Source organism: Heterocephalus glaber, unplaced genomic scaffold (genome assembly GCF_053883595.1).
Source record: "Heterocephalus glaber isolate CG9 unplaced genomic scaffold, H.glaber_assembly_v1.0 deba00001863, whole genome shotgun sequence".
NCBI lineage: Eukaryota > Metazoa > Chordata > Mammalia > Rodentia > Bathyergidae > Heterocephalus > Heterocephalus glaber.
Window position 1 is genome coordinate 561606 of NW_028258503.1, and position 17321 is coordinate 578926.

Consider the following 17321-nt stretch of genomic DNA (forward strand, 5'->3'; position numbering starts at 1 on the left):
CTAGACTAACCAGGAAAATAAAAAGAAAAATATAAACATAAAATCAGAGATGTAAATGACATTACAACTGACACCACAGAAATACAGTGAGTCAATAGAAATTATTATGGATAACTATATGATAACAAGTTGGAAAATGTAGAAGAGATAAATTTTTGAACACATTATATATGTGTTGAAGTTGAATAATCTATACATAGAAAAACTGAAAAGAGAAATAAAAAACCATGAGATAAAATCACTGATGACATGTCTCTCAACAAAGAAAAAGCCATGCCTTCACTACTCAATCTTACCAGACTTTTAAAACAGCTGATACCAATTCTTTTCAAACTATACCAAACTGTTGAAAGGGAGAGAATCTTTCCAAAATCACTCTACAAGCTAATTGCCCTAGTACCAAAACTAGATAAGGAAATGCACAAAAAAGAAAATTATAGACTAATATCCCTAATGAATATATAACAAAATGCTAGCAATTAGCCTGTCAAAGTAGAATTATCCTGGAGACGAAAGGATGATTCAACATATGCAAATATATGAATATAATACATTGGATCAACAGAATGAATGATAAAACCCATATGATTTCCAAGCCTGATTGTGCATGCCTATAATTCCAGCTGCTCAGGAGGCTAAGACAGGAGTATCACAAGTTCAAGGCCTGCCTAAGCAATGTAGTGATGCATCTAGCATTGCAAAATAGAACTTTAAAAGTTACAATTTTTTAATCTTGTAGAGATAAGCAATTTCTCCAAATTTCCATAACCAACACCACCTCCTCTCTTCAGCTCAGATGAAGTGACAGAAAATACAGATGCTGACACCAGGAGGCCTGGAGCTTCATTTTCTTTCCACGAGAAAGGGGACAATGAGCTAAAGATGGCTGGAAACCATAAAGCAAACGTGAAGATCTGTGTCCTGTCTCTGTGCTCCTCTCTATCACTCCTTCCTATAAAAGGCCCTTGCCCACTAGTACAAGAAGAAGTTGTGATGTGAGGCAAATGCGATCCTGAATCTCTTGGGAGCTAAGTTTGAATACATTCTCTTTTTTTACAAAATATATGACTTCCTTTGATTTGGTCAGTGATGAGCAAACGAACAGAAGGGTATGAACCTAGGTAGCCTGTAGCAGTGAGACCCTATATCAAAATAAGAAATATATAAGGGAAAATGGGTTGGATCTGTAGCTTAGCAGTAGAGGACTTTCTTAACGTGCTCAAAGTCCTGGGTTCAATCTCCACTACGGCAAGAAAAAAAAAAAGTGCCATATCATCATTTTGATCATCTCAAAAGATCCTGATAAACCACTGTTGTGGTTTACCGCTAGATGTTCCCCCCAAACCTCACATGCTCATACACAGAGCTTTTGAATGGTGATTGACTCATGGGGCTGCTATAGCTAAATATGATCTTAGGGGTTGGAACCTCGTCAGAAGAGGCGAATCAGTGGGGACATGACTTGGAAGGGTATATCTTTCTCCCTGGCTTCTCTCTTTACTGTCTGCTTCCTGGCTGCCAGGACATGAAGCACTTTCCTCTACTCAGACTCTTCCCCTCACCTTCTGCCCTGGAATCAGCTGACTATGGACTGAATCCTCTAAAAACCATGAATTAAATAAACCTCACCTTCTTTGATTTGTTGGTTTCAGGTACTGAATCCCAGCAACAAGAAAAGTGACGAAGATAAACCCCCTGGAAATTATATATAGAAGGAATGGACCACAAAGTATAGGCTGTAAAAGACAAGCCCATAGCCAACATCATATTGAATGGGGAAAAGTTGAAAGCATGTTCCCTAAGATCAGGAAGAAGGCAAGCCCCACATCTTAAAAGATCCAGCTCCTCCCAATAGTACCATAGGCTGAGGATTAAGCCTTTACTACATGGGCTTTTGGAAGGACATTCCAGATTTTATCTATAACATATACAATGAAATAGTTTTCAGCCATAAAAAGAATCACATCTTGTTATTTGTGGCAACTGCGATGGAAATGGAAGATATTAGGTGAAATGTAATAAGCCAGAGGCAGAAAATAAGATACTACATGTTCTCTCTCACACGTGGAAGCTAAAAAGTTAATTTCATACAAATAAAGAGTAGAATAGTGGCTAGGATACATAGGGACTAAAGAGGGTAGAAGGAGACCAGATAAGAGGTACCAAAAGACAATTAGATAAGAGGAATAAATGCTACTGTTTTATAGCATAGAAAGATGACTAAAGTTTGCCACAATTTATGTTGTATTTTATAAAGAACTAGAAGGAAATGTTGGTAAGTTCCCACCACAAATAAATGATAAATGTTTAAGTAGCTAAAAATATGAATTACTATAATTTAATCATCACAAAGTTTATACATATATCAAATTTATCACACTGTAGCCCAATATGTACAATTATGTATTGATTAAAAATAAAAGTAAAAACTAACAAACTAAACACAAAACAAAATTTAGTAATCAATACTGTACTTACTTTGTAAAAAGACAGGATATTTTCCTCCACTTTCAATGCACTGGAATAATATATGAAACATTGGGGATATTGGGTCTTCGAAAATTTGGTAGAATTCTTTTGTGAAACCACCTAAGGACTGATTGTTTCTGGAAGGTAATCCTTCCTTCCTTCCTTCCTTCCTTCCTTCCTTCCTTCCTTCCTTCCTTCCTTTCCTTCCTTCCTTCCTTCCTTCCTTCCCTCTCTCCCTCTTTCCTTCCTTTCCTTTTCTTTTGCAGCACTGAGTATTGAATGCAGAGCCCCACATATGCTAGACAAGTGCTCCACCACTGAGCTACATTCCTCAGCCTCGCCCTTTTTCTTATGCCACAGGGGCTCCCTAAGTTGCCAAGGCTAGCCTTGAATTTGAGATCTTTCTGCCTCAGCCTCTTGATTAATTCGGATTATGGTTGTGTGCCACTACATCTAGCAGCATTTCCCTCTATTTCTATGAATAACATTTTTTATTAATTTATTTTCTAATTGTTATCTCTCTAGTATTTTATTTGTATATTTTTTGCTTTTTCTGTTTTATTTTTATTGACATGCCTAGCAGTTTGTCTATATTGTTTATATTTTTAAGAAACGACGATTTTGGTTCACAAACTAGATCGATTATTTTTGTTTTTTTTTTCAATTTCACTTATTTCTACTTTTATCTTCATTAGTTCATTATTGTGTTGTTTTTTACTTTGTTGTATTTTTTCTGATGTTTAATTCTTCATCTAGATCCTTTTGGATCCTTTTACTTTTATTGTTAGTATATGTTTGTGATGCATATTAATTACATTCGTCTTGGGGGATTGGTATATATACATATCGCGTCTTGGACATTTAACTTCCCCTTCCCTTCCTCCCTCCCCTCTTTCCCCCATTCCCCTATCTTCCCATCTCTACAAGTGTCTTTTCCTGTTTCCTATCATCTTTTACTTTGCTCTTTGATTTATTTATATTTTGAATTTCTTATTTAAGATAAACCATGTGATATTTAAGCTTGTGTGTCTGATTCATTTCACTTAGCATTGCGGTCTCAAAGTGTGTCCGTTTTCTTACAAATAACCAAAGTTTATCCTTCTCTATACCACAGTAGGGCTCCCTTATGTATAAAACCACATTTTCTTTATCCATTCATGTGTTGGTGAACAGATAGATGACTTCCATAATTTACTATTCCTATGATTAAAAATAGTTAATATGATGAACAGACTCACTGAGAGAAATTAGGGAAACAATCCCTTTCACAATAGCATCCAAAAAAATGAAATATTTAGGAATCAATCTAATGAAGGAAGCAAAATACCTCTACATTGAGAACTACAACACTGAAAAAAGAGATCAAAGAGGATATAAGAAAATGGAAAGACATCCTTTGCTCCTGGGTAGGAAGAACCAATGTAGTGAAAATGGCCATACTTCCAAAACTGCTATACAGATTCAATGCAATCCTGAATGAAATCCAAACAGTATATTTCACAGAGCTAGAGAAAACAATCCAAAAATTCATTTGGAACCAGAAGAGACCTAGAATAGCAAAAGCAATTCTAGGCAACAGAGACATGGCAGGGGGTATCACAATCCCCAACTTGAAACTATACTACAAAGCCAATGTGATAAAAACAGCATGGTACTGGCAAAGAAACAGACCTGAGGATCAGTGGAATAGATTAGAAGATGCAGAAACAACTTCAGACATCTCTGACAAAGGAGCCAACCATCCTCAATGGGGGAAAGATAGTCTCTTTAATAAATGGTGTTGGAAAAATTGTATTTCAACTTGCCAAAGATTAAAACTAGATCCCTATCTTTCACCATGCATTAAACTAAAATGAAAGTGGATTAAAGATCTAAATATAAAAACAGAAACACTAAACTTGGTGGAGGATAAGTCAGGTAGAACTCTTGAAGACATTGGCATAGGAAAGGACTTTATGAACAAGTCCTCAGTAGCATGGGAACTAGCACAAAGAATCAACAACTGGGATCTCATCTTTTTAAAAAGCTTCTGCACTACAAGAGAAACCACCAGCAGAGCTAAGAGACAATGTATTATGTGGGAAAAAATTTTACCAGCTGTTCCTCAAAAAAAGGTCTACTATCTACAATATATAAAGAACTGAAAAAAACAGACCCCCCCAAATATAAAGACCCAATCCAAAAATGAGCATCTGAAATGAACAGACATTTCTCAGTCAAAGAAGTAAAAGCTTCAAATAAATATATGAAAAAATGTTCAACATCACTGGTCATTCGAGAGATGCAGATGAAAACAACCCTGAGATTCCACCTCATCCCAGAAAGAATGGCTGCTATCTAGAAATCAACCAATAACAAATGCTGGTGGGGGTGTGGGGAGAAAGGAACCCTTCTTCTTTGTTGATCAGAGTGCAGACTGGTGCAACCACTGTGGAAATCAATATGGAGATACCTCAAACAACTAGGATTAAAAGTCCCATTTGACCCAACTATTCCTCTGCTGGGTATCTTCCCAAAAGAATTAAAAGAATCATACCACAGTGATATACGCTCAGCTATGTTCATAGCAGCGCAGTTTGTAATAGCTAAAACTTGGAAACAGCCCAATTGCCCATCAACTAGAGACTGGATAAAGAAGAAGAAGATGTGTTTTTTTGTTTTTTTTAAAAATAAAATGGAGTACTACTTAGCCATAAAGAATGACAAACTTGGGTCGGGGATTTAGCTCAGTGGTTCCACCGCTTGCCCCGTAAGTGCAACGACCTGAGTTCGATCCCGAGTACCACAAAAAAGAATGACAAACTAGAGACATTTATAGCTAAGTGGATGCACATTGAGGCGATCCTCTTAAGTGAAATCAATAGGACACACATGTGTAAATACCGAATAGTTTCTCCAGTGTGAAAAACTAAAAGTGTAAATAAGTATCGAAATGTATAATTGATATTGTGTAATAGGAAGAAAAGGTCTAAAGGAGTAGGGGAAGTGGGAGGCGTAGGGAAAGGAAAGAAGGGATAAGAAAATGTATGAGAAAAGGAACAAATGGAAACAAATGTAATGTAAATAGGGAAGGGTGGAGGGGGTGAAGGGAGTACAGGGGAATGGGGAAAAAATAAGAACCGGGATATGTCAGGTAAAGGTACAAGATCCCAATGATGAATGTAATTGTATTGTATACCTAAAATGTACCAATAAAGTTAATGGGAAAAAAAAGTTAATATGATGAATTAAAAATATGATTAAAATATGTGCCGGGGATTTAGCTCAGTGGTTCCACCACCTGCCTTGCAAGCGCAAGGATCTGAGTTCGATCCCCAGTACAAAAAAGTAAGATTAAAATAGTTAATATGGTGAGTTTTATGATTAAAAATAGTCAATATGATTAAAATTTGTATGATTAAAAATAGTTAATATGGTGAGTTTTATGTTATGTATTTTTATCACAATTTTTCAAAAAGGATCATGTCCATTTCCCCATTCCTTTCCCTTCACTTTCCTCCTACTCCCCATTATTCCCCTCCTCTTGTTTAATAATAGTATTCTTCTACTTTACAACCAACTTTTTTAGATTCCACATCTGATATTTGTCTGAGTTTAGCCTATTTCATTCAACATGATAAGCTCCAGACCCATCCACATTCCTAGGACACGCATTTCTCCTGGTCCTGGCCTTTATAAAAATAACAATTCTTCGGTCTAAGAGGGTAATAGAGGGTAACTACTTACCATTATTTTGATACACACTGAGGCTTAGTGGTGGTGTACTTTATCTATCTGTAAAAATGGCATTGGCTAATAATTTTAAGGCATGGTACTGAGAAATTTTGTTATTTAAAATTGCAGATCATTAAAAATTTACTTTCTGAAATCATATTAATGAAGATGGAAAGATCAGAATTGTTCAGAGAGCCTACAACCCCAACTGACAGACCAGGTGCAATTTCTCAAATGAGAAGTCTTCCAGGAAAGAGGGCACATGACATTATATATTTATCTTGACTCTGCTTTTCAAGGACAGTACTTTGGGCCATTTCTATATGCTTAGGTCTGATGTTAATTCTTTACTTATTATTTTACTTTTTCTTTGTTTTATTAGTCCATGAAGTTTACAGTCATCTTGAGAATTGGGTACATGTCTTATTTTTCTGTAAGCCTATTAAAACACTTTCATTTAAATTTCATCTAAACACCCACCTTTCACCTATAATAACCCAATGTTCTCTTTTTATTTGAAACTGCATTTCTGCTTTGATTTTCCTTTGAAGGAGGAAGAGTTAAGTTCAGCTTTTGTTTCCAGATTTGAATGACTCAAAAGTGCTTTAACAAGTTACATGCAGTAAGTACATTTAAGAATCTCAATACACATAGTATGATTTAAATTGTGTTGAAAACTTTGTGACCATCTAAGGACTGAATACCTTACCCTTTTATGGGCAGCAACAAGACCTTTTGGTCAGCCAAATTTCTTAGTTTTCTTTTTATTTCTATGAATAAAATGTCCAATTATTGTGTTATTTCTCTTGTGTGAGAAACCCAAAGTATGAATGTGGAGCAAAATGGAGGAGATATATTAGGAAGTAGAAAGAACTTGTTCAAACAGAAGGGGAACAAGAGATGAGGGGGAGAGAGGGAAGGAAGGGAAAGGGATTTAAAGAAAAAAAAGAATTGATGGAAAAATGGAAATATAACTTTTGTAAATAAGGAGGGGAAGAAAGGTTGGAGAGTGGAGAGGGTAAGGGGACAAAAAAGAATTAAGATGTGTTATGTGCATACACAAATCTCCCATAGTAAATGTGATCATTATGTACTGCAAATGTGTACAAACAAAAATAAATTACAAAATAAGATTATCAAATGAATCCTTGCTCATCTAACAATTATATAATCTCTCCTCAAAGGCCTTAGTCTTCTCTCTGAGTATGAAGTAATCATATTTCTAAGTCTTGAATGCTTGAGTACTGTTCAAAACCAATTGGTCTTGATTCATGTACTGAACTTTTTTTAAAAAGCCTTTTAGAATTTGCCTTTCTGATAGTCTCACTCACTTATTTTATTATTCATACCAGAAATAAACTCATGCATGTATTAAAGTAACAAATGTAAAATTATTTTAATGATTTAGATGGAACTGTTTCTAAGGAGCAATTTGAGATTGTGGCTCTACTTATGTCCTTTGTAACTTCAGAAATCTGGTTAGCTCATATATTGTGCATTCTAGGAACTCAAGGAAAGGGCAAAAGATCTTAATGCTGTCTATGTCCTTGAAGATCACAATGATTTGCCACAGAAAGAAAGAAAATGAAGTGAAAATATGAAGATATATAAAATATACACTGGACAGTTTATGGCTAACTGGATAGAGAAAATACAGAGTTCCTTTTCATAAGTGAGTTGGATAGAGGAATATTTTTCATATTCTTATTTCTAAAAATCTTTCTAATATGGTAGAAAGTAAAATGTGATAAAAAATAGAGCCTTTTCTCCTGAAAGAGCTGTCCTAATTCTGTTTAGCTACACTTGCATAGGTATTTTCAATTTCTTTGTCTTCAGGGCATGTGTGGATAAATTCTTCACGGGCATAGGCATTGTGCAGATAGCGCCAGACTCCTGAGAATTCTTCTGGAATGTCGAAGTCACGATATTTCTTGGCAGCAACCTAGGATTTAGGTAAAAATGAAGAAAAATAAGTGGTAATAAAAGACATCAGTAATATACCTACTGTGTAGAAATACATCTCAAAGGGTAAGTACTACAAAATAAATTTGAATCTTGGATTCACTATTTTAATATTTTGTCGATAAATGTTTTTATTGGTGCTATGTTTAATTATGAATATGTTTAGAGGAGGGGAGCTTAGAAAAGAAAATATAACATCCTCAGGAGTTTATTTGGGATCCTGGTTATCCTTTTATGGGCAGCAACAAGACCTTTTGGTCAGCCAAATTCTTGTTTGTTTATGTACTCCGTGTCTGGCACAAAACATAAAGAGTAAATTCTGTGTAAGTTCTGGTCAACTAATTTGTTAAATTGATGATTAAATCATCATCATATCCAGGGCACTATGTGTTCTAAGCATTTTATATGCTTTAATTTATTGGATTTTCTCAATAATTCTGTGAAAAGTGTTAATAGTATTATCCTTATTTTATAGACAAGACAATGGAAAACACCTTCTGATTTAGGAAGAAAGAAACAAAAAGTTTTAATGTTTTCTAGGGGAGATAATTACAGATCTTTTCTCTGAGGAGAAAAAGGAGATATACTCTATGCACAACAATGATGACAAAACTAACAACATCATATCAGAGGGTTACTGTGTCACATTTTGGCAATTCACAAAGCCCTCTACACCCAGTAGCCTGTAAAGACTAACCTTAATAATGTTCAGTTTAGGCAGCAAGCTGCAGTCAGCCAGTGTTAGCTGATCCCCATCCAAGAATAATCTTCTGGAAACTGTGAGTTCCTCAGCACTGTCTAGATCAATTTCATCCAGAAGTGGGGTGTTTAAGTAGTCATCCAAACGCTTAAATTCTTTGAGCAGATTTTTTTCAAAATCTTAGGCAGTGAAGGTACAGGGTTACTTATAAATGCATTGTCTTCATAACTAAACATGTTCTTAATATGCTTTTCATGATTTAGACATTTCTATCTATACACATTGCTTACACTAGCTTTTCAACATCTACTTAAGTATCTGGAATGCATAACTATCCACTGATGAGACATAGTCACATCAAATGGTGAGTAAAAACATCTTGGATTTGGATTTTTTCTTTTGGTGAGGTGCATTGATAGAGGGAGAAGGACGGAGGGGAAGGAGGGAGGGAGAGAGAGAGAGAGAGAGAGAGAGAGAGGGAGAATATACATGTTATCCAACACAGAAGAGTCAGAAAGCAAAAGGGGAGACTTAGTTTTCATGATTCAAAGGATAGTGAACGTATTAAGAGTGTTCTGTAGGACTCGGTAGATGCTACATTTTAAGGAACCTTAAAGATACACAGTCTTGTAGCTAGTACATACATAGCATGTCAGTATGCTGTAATTAGGCTATATTAGCAATTGCTATATTGACTCTTGGGTCCTAAATCTAATAAAACGTATTTAGGGAATTTAAGAGCAGATGACAGAAAATGAGAAGAGTAGGCTATTCCCCCATCATACACTATATATTCAGGGAAATCCTATTTTAGCTGAATGAAATTGTGAAGGTAAGCAAGTAAGTGAGAAAAATAGAGATTGAAAGAAAGAAATCTTACTCTTATTTGCTTCTTTTTGTGTATTCTTAATGTATGCAGAAAACTTGGCAAAGAGGTTACAGCCTGCATCAAAGGACTCCTTGTACTTGGGACTCAGGTGAGGGTACCTTAAAAACAATATATTTTCAAAGATAATAGTAGAAAAATACACTCTCAAATATTACAACTTATGAATCAAATGAAAAATGAAGAGGATGGGGAAGATTGAAAAATTAGCTAAGATGTCCTTTTTTTTAGTACAAATTTCATTTAACAAAGCTAAATAAAATAACATAATAATGTAATTATCCATACTAACATGTTAAATAAAATCCATATGACTGTGACTAAGATAAGTGCAGGAAACATATTCACCCACAAATCAGTGCCTTGTACAAATACCTACACTCCCATGTTCATTGGAGCATTATTCACAAAGGCTACAATATAGAAACAGCCCAAGTGCCCATTGATGGATAAATAGACAAAGAAATTCTGGAGAGAGAGAGAGAGAGAGAGAGAGAGAGAGAGAGAGAGAGAGAGAGAGAGAGTTGGGCTATTATACAGCCATTAAAAAAAAGAATATCCTGCATTTGTAGCAAAATGGATGAAGCTCAAGGGCTTTATGCTGAGTGAAATAAGGCAGTCATAGAAAGAAAAATACTATATGTTCTTGTTTGTATGTAAAAAAAGAGTCAAATACATGAAAAAGGAGAATAGAACACTGGTTACCAAGAGTGGTGGCAGGGAGCGAATAAGGAGATGTAGGTCAAAGGATCCAGGATTGGCTCAGTAGTCCCCAGTATCAGGTTAGTCTCCTTGGTTCCAGATACTTGGACTGCACATCTGCTGACACAGACACCAGGCCAACCTGCCTCAGCACTGCACTAGCAAGCCTTCTCATAGATCACACAAGGTAGACAGCCTAGAATCTCTGGTGAAGGGTTTTCCCAGCTGAAGTCAGTTAGCAAAGACTGGAACAAGTCTCTTTTTCAAATCCAGATTCCAATTAATTGCCACAAGGATTATAAACAATTAGGAAAACATGACACCATCAAAGGAACAAAATAAAGTACCCATAACCAACTCTAAAGCAAAGAGAGATCCATGAAATGCCTGAGAAAAATCAAAATAATTGCCTTAAAGAATCCCAAGAGAACAGAGATAGAATATTAAACAAAATCAGAAAAAATACATGAAAAAGTGAAAAATTTAATAAAAAGATTATAAAAAGAACCAAACTTTCTAGGGATAAAAAAGCACAATTACTGAATCATAAAAGTCCATAGAGAGCTTCAAGCAGAAGAAAGTGAACTTGACCAAAAAAGTCAAAAAGAAAAATGAAACTCCATCAAGTGAACCAATATTTACAGTATGGATTGCTCAGAAGGTAAGGAGAAAGGACAAAAAGATTATTAAAAGATCTAATGGCTGAAAACTCCCAACTCTGGGGAGAAAATGTAAATATCCAGGTACAAGAATCTCAAAAGTGTCATATTAAATCTAAAGAAGACTAGCCTGGCATGTCCTAATACCTGTAACCCTAGCTTGCAGGCTATCGCCAGGAGTTCAAGGCCAGTCTGAGCTAATAAGGAGTTCAAGACTTGCCTAAACTATCTAATGAGACACTGTCTCAAAAAAATAACAAAAAAAAACTAAAGAAGACTACATCAAGACATATAATCAAACTAAAAAATAAAAGGCAAAGAGAGGATTTTGAAAGCAGCAAAAAAAGTACATTGGATTCAAAGGAGCTCAAATATATCTAGCAGCAGTTTTTCAGCAAGCCAGGAGAGAACAGAATGAAATATCTAAAGTATTGAAACAAAGATCCTGCCAACAAAGAATACTCAGCAGTGCCATCCTTCAGAAATGAAGGAGAGCTAGACTTTCTCAGAAAAGCAAAGTAAATAAGTTTCCTGTGGTTTCGCTGTCTCTACAAAAGCTAGTTGAAATTTAATGTCCATTGTGAGGTATTAAGAGGGTATATTTTCAAAGCTACTGTGATAAAAACAGCATGGTACTGGCAAAGAAACAGACCAAAAGATCAGTGGAATAGATTAGAAGATGAAGAAACAACTCCAGACATACTCAGCCACCTCATCTTTGACAAAGGAGCCAGCCACCATCATTGGAAGAAAGATAGCCTATTTAATAAATGGTGTTGGAAAAACTGGATTACACCCTGCCAAAGATTAAAACTAGACCCATACCTATCACCATGCACTAAACTAAGATCAAAGTGGATTAAAGATCTAAATATTAAGACAGAAACACTAAACTTGCTGGAAGATAAGTTAGGTAGAACTCTTGAAGACATTGGCATAGGAAAAACTTTATGAACAAAACCTCAGTAGCATGGGAACTAGCGGAAAAAATCAACAACGGGGATCTCATCTTATTAAAAAGCTTCTGCACTGCCAGAGAAACCACCAACAGAGCTAAGAGACAACCTACAATGTGGGAAAAATTTTTAGCAGCTGTACCTCAGACAAAGGACTACTATCTAGAATATATAAAGAATTAAAAAAAATCAGACCCCTCAAATTCAAAGGCCCAATTCAAAAATGGGCAACTGAAATGAACAGACACTTCTCAGACAAAGAAGTAAAAGCAGGCAACAAATAAATATATGAAAAAATGTTCAACATCACTGATCATTCGAGAGATGCAGATGAAAACAACACTCAGATTCCACCTCACCCCAGAAAGAATGGCTGCTATCAAGAAATCAGCCAATAACAAATGCTGGCGTGGGTATGGGGAGAAAGGAATCCTTCTCCATTGCTGGTGGGAGTGCAGACTGGTGCAACCACTATGGAAATCAGTATGGAGATACCTCAAAGAACTAGGACTAGAGGTCCCATTTGACCCAGCTATTCCCCTGCTGGGTATCTTCCCAAAAGAATTAAAAGAATCATACCACAGTGATATATGTGTGCCCATGTTCATAGCGGCACAGTTTGTAATAGCTAAAGCTTGGAAACAACCCAAGTGCCCATTGACTGGAGACTGGATAAGGATGATGTGGTTTTTTAATAAAATGGAGTACTACTCAGCCATAAAGAATGAGAAACTAGAGACATTTATAGCTAAATGGATGCACATTGAGGCCATCGTCTTAAGTGAAATAAATAGGACACACATGTGTAAGTACCGAATAGTTTCTCTAGTGTGAGAAACTGAAAGTGTAAATAAGGATTAAAATGATTAAAATGAATAATTGATAATTTGAAATAGGAAGAAAAGGTCCAAAGGGGTAATGGTGGTGGGAGGGGAAGGGGAAAGGGAGGAAGGGAAAGGAAAAATTATGAGAAAGAAAAAAAAAATGGAAACAAAAATCTATGTAAATAGGGAAGGGCGGAGGAGGTGAAGGGTGCCCAGGGAATGGGGGAAAAAAATAAGAACTAAGATACATCATGTACAGGTACAAGCACCCAATGATAAATGTAAACGTATTATTTACCTAAAATGTACCAATAAAAGAATTTAAGCCAAAAAAAAGACGGTGTATTTGGAGGTGGGACCTTAAGAAAGTAAGGTTGAACAAGACCATAAGGTTAATGTCCTAAGTCTGATGGTACTAGAGGTTTATATATAAAAAAGGGAGAGACCTGAGCCAGGGTTCTTTGTCTTACTGTGTGATACCTTCTCCCTTATCATGAGCCAACACAAAGGCCCTCACTAGATGCTGACCAGACGTTGATGCTATGGTCTGGAAATCCCAGCCACTAGAATCACAGGCTAAAGAACTCTCTATTCTGTGTGTGTATGTGTGGCCTCAAACTTGCAATACTCCTGCCCCAGCCTCCAAAGTAACTAGGATTACAGCCATGCACCACCACACCCATGAAGAAACCTCTATTTTTAAAATAAATTACCCCATTTGAAGCATTTAATTATAGCAACAGAAAACAGATTAAGGCAGAGTTCTTCAGCACTAGATATGCCTTCCAGAAATGCTAAAGGGAATTCTTTAAATGGAAAGAAAAAGGGCACTAATTAATAACCTGAAAATATATAAAGTAGAAAAGCTAGAACATAATCAAATTTGTGATACTATAATTCTGTAAAGGTGGTGTGTAAGTTACTTATATATTCAGTAGGAAGTCTGAGAGACAAAACGATTACAATAATAGTAGCTGCAATAATTAGTTAAATTGGGCCGGGGATTTAGCTCAGTGGTTTCGCCGCCTGCTGCGCAAGTGCAAGGATCCAAGTCCGATCCTTGGTACCAAAAAAAAAAAAAATTAGTTAAATTATATAGAATATAAAAGATGTAAGTAATGACACTAAAAACAAAATGCAAGGGGAGGGAGTAAAAGTGTACAGATTTTATATGAGATTGAAGTTGTTCTTATATGTTTTCTGTAAGTTTCGAGGAAACCAGAGTGACAACAGTAGATATATAGAAAATAGAAAGTAAAGAAAAAAAGCATTACACTTGAGAAAAATCATCTACTCACAAAGACAAGAGAGAATGGAATGAAGGAGTTACAAATAAATCAAAAAGCAATTAATAAGATCACAGTAATAAGTCTTTCTATATCAATAATTACCTTGAATGTAAATGGATTAAATTCTATAATCAAGAAACACTGACTTACCAAACGGACTAAAAAACAAAATCCACCTCTGTTCTCTACACTTTCCCTTTACCACACACAGACTGAAAGTGAAAGGATGGACAAAGATATTCCATGCACATGGATACAAAAGAGAGTAAGAGTAGCTATACTTATATGAGGTAAAATAGAATTTAAGACAAAATTATAGAATGAAACAAAGAAAGTTATTATATAATGATGAAGTGATTGATTCTTTAAAAGGATTTAACAGTTGCAAATATATGCATGGTCATAATCCATTTTGTGTTGCTAAAACAAAATACATGAAGCTGGGTACTTTATAAAGAAATGAGGTTTGATTCAGAGTTTTAGAAGTTCAAGAGCATGGCACTAGCATCTGCTTGACTCTGGTGAGGGCCTCATGGCAGATGCCATCACAATAGTTGAGTGTGTGTAGAAAAGGCAACAGCACATGCAAAAGGATTAGGGAAGTGTCCAGCTCCCTTATCACAACTCATTCCCCTGAGGACTAATCTAGTCCCACAAGATCTTCATTAATCTCTTCTGACAGTGGTGCCTTCATGATCTAATTACCTACCACTAGGCTCCACCTCTTAATTGTTTGACCATGTCAACATCACCAGACTAGAGACCAAGGCTCCAACACATGAGCCTTTGGGAAATAAACCATATCCAAACCATAGCATACATCCAACATTGGAGCACACAAGTATTAACAAATATGAAGGGAGACATAGGGAGCAATACAATAATAGTAGAGGACTTCAATACCCCAAAGTCAACAGTGGACATATCATCCATACAGAAAATCAATAAAGATACATCACACTTTACACTTTAGGCCAAAAGGACCTAAAAGACATCTGTAGAACATTCCATCCAAAAGCAGCAGAATACACATCTTTCTCATTAGCCTATGGAACATTCAGCATGATACAATATACATTAGGCCACAAAGGAAGACTTAACAAGTTTAAAAAGACTGAAATCATATCAAGTATCTTTTTTGTCCATAATTATAAGCAATTAGAAATCAATAACAGGAGAAATTTTGGAAAATGCACAAACATATGGAAATTAAAAAAATGTTCCTAAACAACCAATGGATAAAAGAAAAATGAAAAGGGACATTTAATAAATCTTAATATAAAAAGTGGATGCATAGCAAAACAAAATTTATAGAATGCAGAGAAAGCAGTTCTAAGAGGGAATTTTGTAGCAATAAATGAATGCAAAAAAAATAGATTTCAAAAGCAATCTAATGTTACACCTCAAGTAACTAGAAAAATAAAAACAAACCAAGCCCAAATTTAGTAAAGGCAGGGAAATATTAAAGACCACAGTAGAAATAGAGACTGCACAAACAATAGAAAATATTAATAAAATGAAGCATTGCCTTTTAAAAAAAGATAATGAATTTTACAAGCCATTAGCTAAACTAAGAAAAAAAGAAAGAAGACTCAACTATATAAAATCAGACATGGAACAAGATATATTACAATTGGTATCAGAGAAATACAAAGGATTATAAGAGTGTACTATAAACAATTATGTACCAAAAATCAAATAACTCAGAAGACATCAAAAAATTTCTAGAATGTACAATCTCCTATGATTGAATCAAGAAGAAAATGAAAATCTATATAGATTAATAACATGCAAAGAAAGTGGAACAGTAATATTGAGATCTTCCATCAAAGAGAAACCCAGGATCTGATAACATCACTGCTGAATCCTCTCAAACAATTAAGGAAGAACTAATACCATTTTCAAACTAGTCTAAAAAAACTGAAGACGAAGAAACAAATTGATTTTACAAGGCCAGCACTACCAGCAAAACCAGACAAGTAATAGAAGAAAATAAAATTACAGACAAATATCCTTGATCAACATTCATGTAAAGAACCTCAACACAATACTAGCAAACTGAATACAACATCACAATTATGAAAGATAATGATCATTCACTGTGATCAAGTGAAATTTACCCCTGGAATGCAAGGATGATTCAACATATGCAAATAAATAAATTGATATACTATATTAAAAGAATGAAGGATAAGAACCATATTGTCCAATAGATATAAATTAGGAATTTGACAAAATTTAACATGATTTAACGCTAAAACCTGTGGAAATAAAAATGCATGGTGCTGGCATAAAAGCAGCCACATGGACCAATGGAGTAGGTTATAGAACTCAGATACAAACCCACACATCTATGGTCAGTTGATTTTTTTTGTATTTTAATGTAATAAAGAGGTATTAATAAAGAAAATATAAAAACATTCTCTGAAAATATTTCATAATAAAATAATTGGCAAATAAAACGGATAAATATACTGTGTATCATGATCTTAAAAGAATGGCCAAAATGTTACTCAGAGTACAAGTCATAAACCATAAAAGATTCTGTCTTACAAAGAAGAAACAAACAAATAAAAGGACAAAACTTTCTTCTCAGTGAACAAAAGAAACCAACAGTATACATGAAACAAGTTAGCATTTATCTTAAAACATTTTGAAACAACAGATCTTCTCCCTATTTCCTATCTTCCATTTTGCGCTCTCTCTCTCTCTCTCTCTCTCTCTCTCTCTCTATATATATATATATATATGAGAAACCATGTGCTATTTAAGCTTTAATAGATTCTGCTGGGAAAATTGGATATTCACCATGGCCAGTTGATTTTGGACAAAGGCACGAAGAGCACATGCAGGGAAGTGGATAGTCTAGTAAATGAATGTCAGACCTGAGACTATAAAATTGCTATAAAAATTTCTATCACATTGGTCTTGGTAGAGATTTCTTGAATATAACCCCACAAGCACAAACAATGAAAGCAACATAGACAAATGGGATTGCACCAAACTGAAAACTTCATTACAGCAAAGAAAACAGTTAATAGAATGAAGAGCTAACTGATAGGTTAGGAAAAAATATTTTCAAATCATATATTCTATAAGGGGCTAATATTCAAAATATACAAGGGACTCTACTACTAATAAGAAAACAACTTTATTATCA

The 17321-nt window shown here is 35.1% G+C and overlaps 1 protein-coding gene across 3 annotated transcripts in view; it reads right to left on the reverse strand.

Moving 5' to 3' along the window:
• Clic2 (CLIC family member 2) overlaps window positions 1-17321 on the reverse strand; it is a 92739-nt gene that overhangs the window by 6592 nt on the left and 68826 nt on the right. Inside the window, exons 10-12 of one of the 3 annotated variants that reach the window (XR_015448431.1) lie at window positions 9726-9832; window positions 8843-9024; window positions 2479-8125 (exon numbers count right to left, since the gene is read on the reverse strand). Coding sequence is in view for 2 of the 3 variants with exons in the window: in XM_087204136.1 (XP_087060262.1) it covers window positions 7967-8125; window positions 8843-9024; window positions 9726-9832 (448 nt within the window). In the remaining variant the exon portion in view is untranslated. Of the gene's footprint in view, window positions 1-2478; window positions 8126-8842; window positions 9025-9725; window positions 9833-17321 lie in introns of those variants that run through there. The other 2 variants (XM_087204136.1, XM_087204137.1) reach the window with 2 other exon arrangements.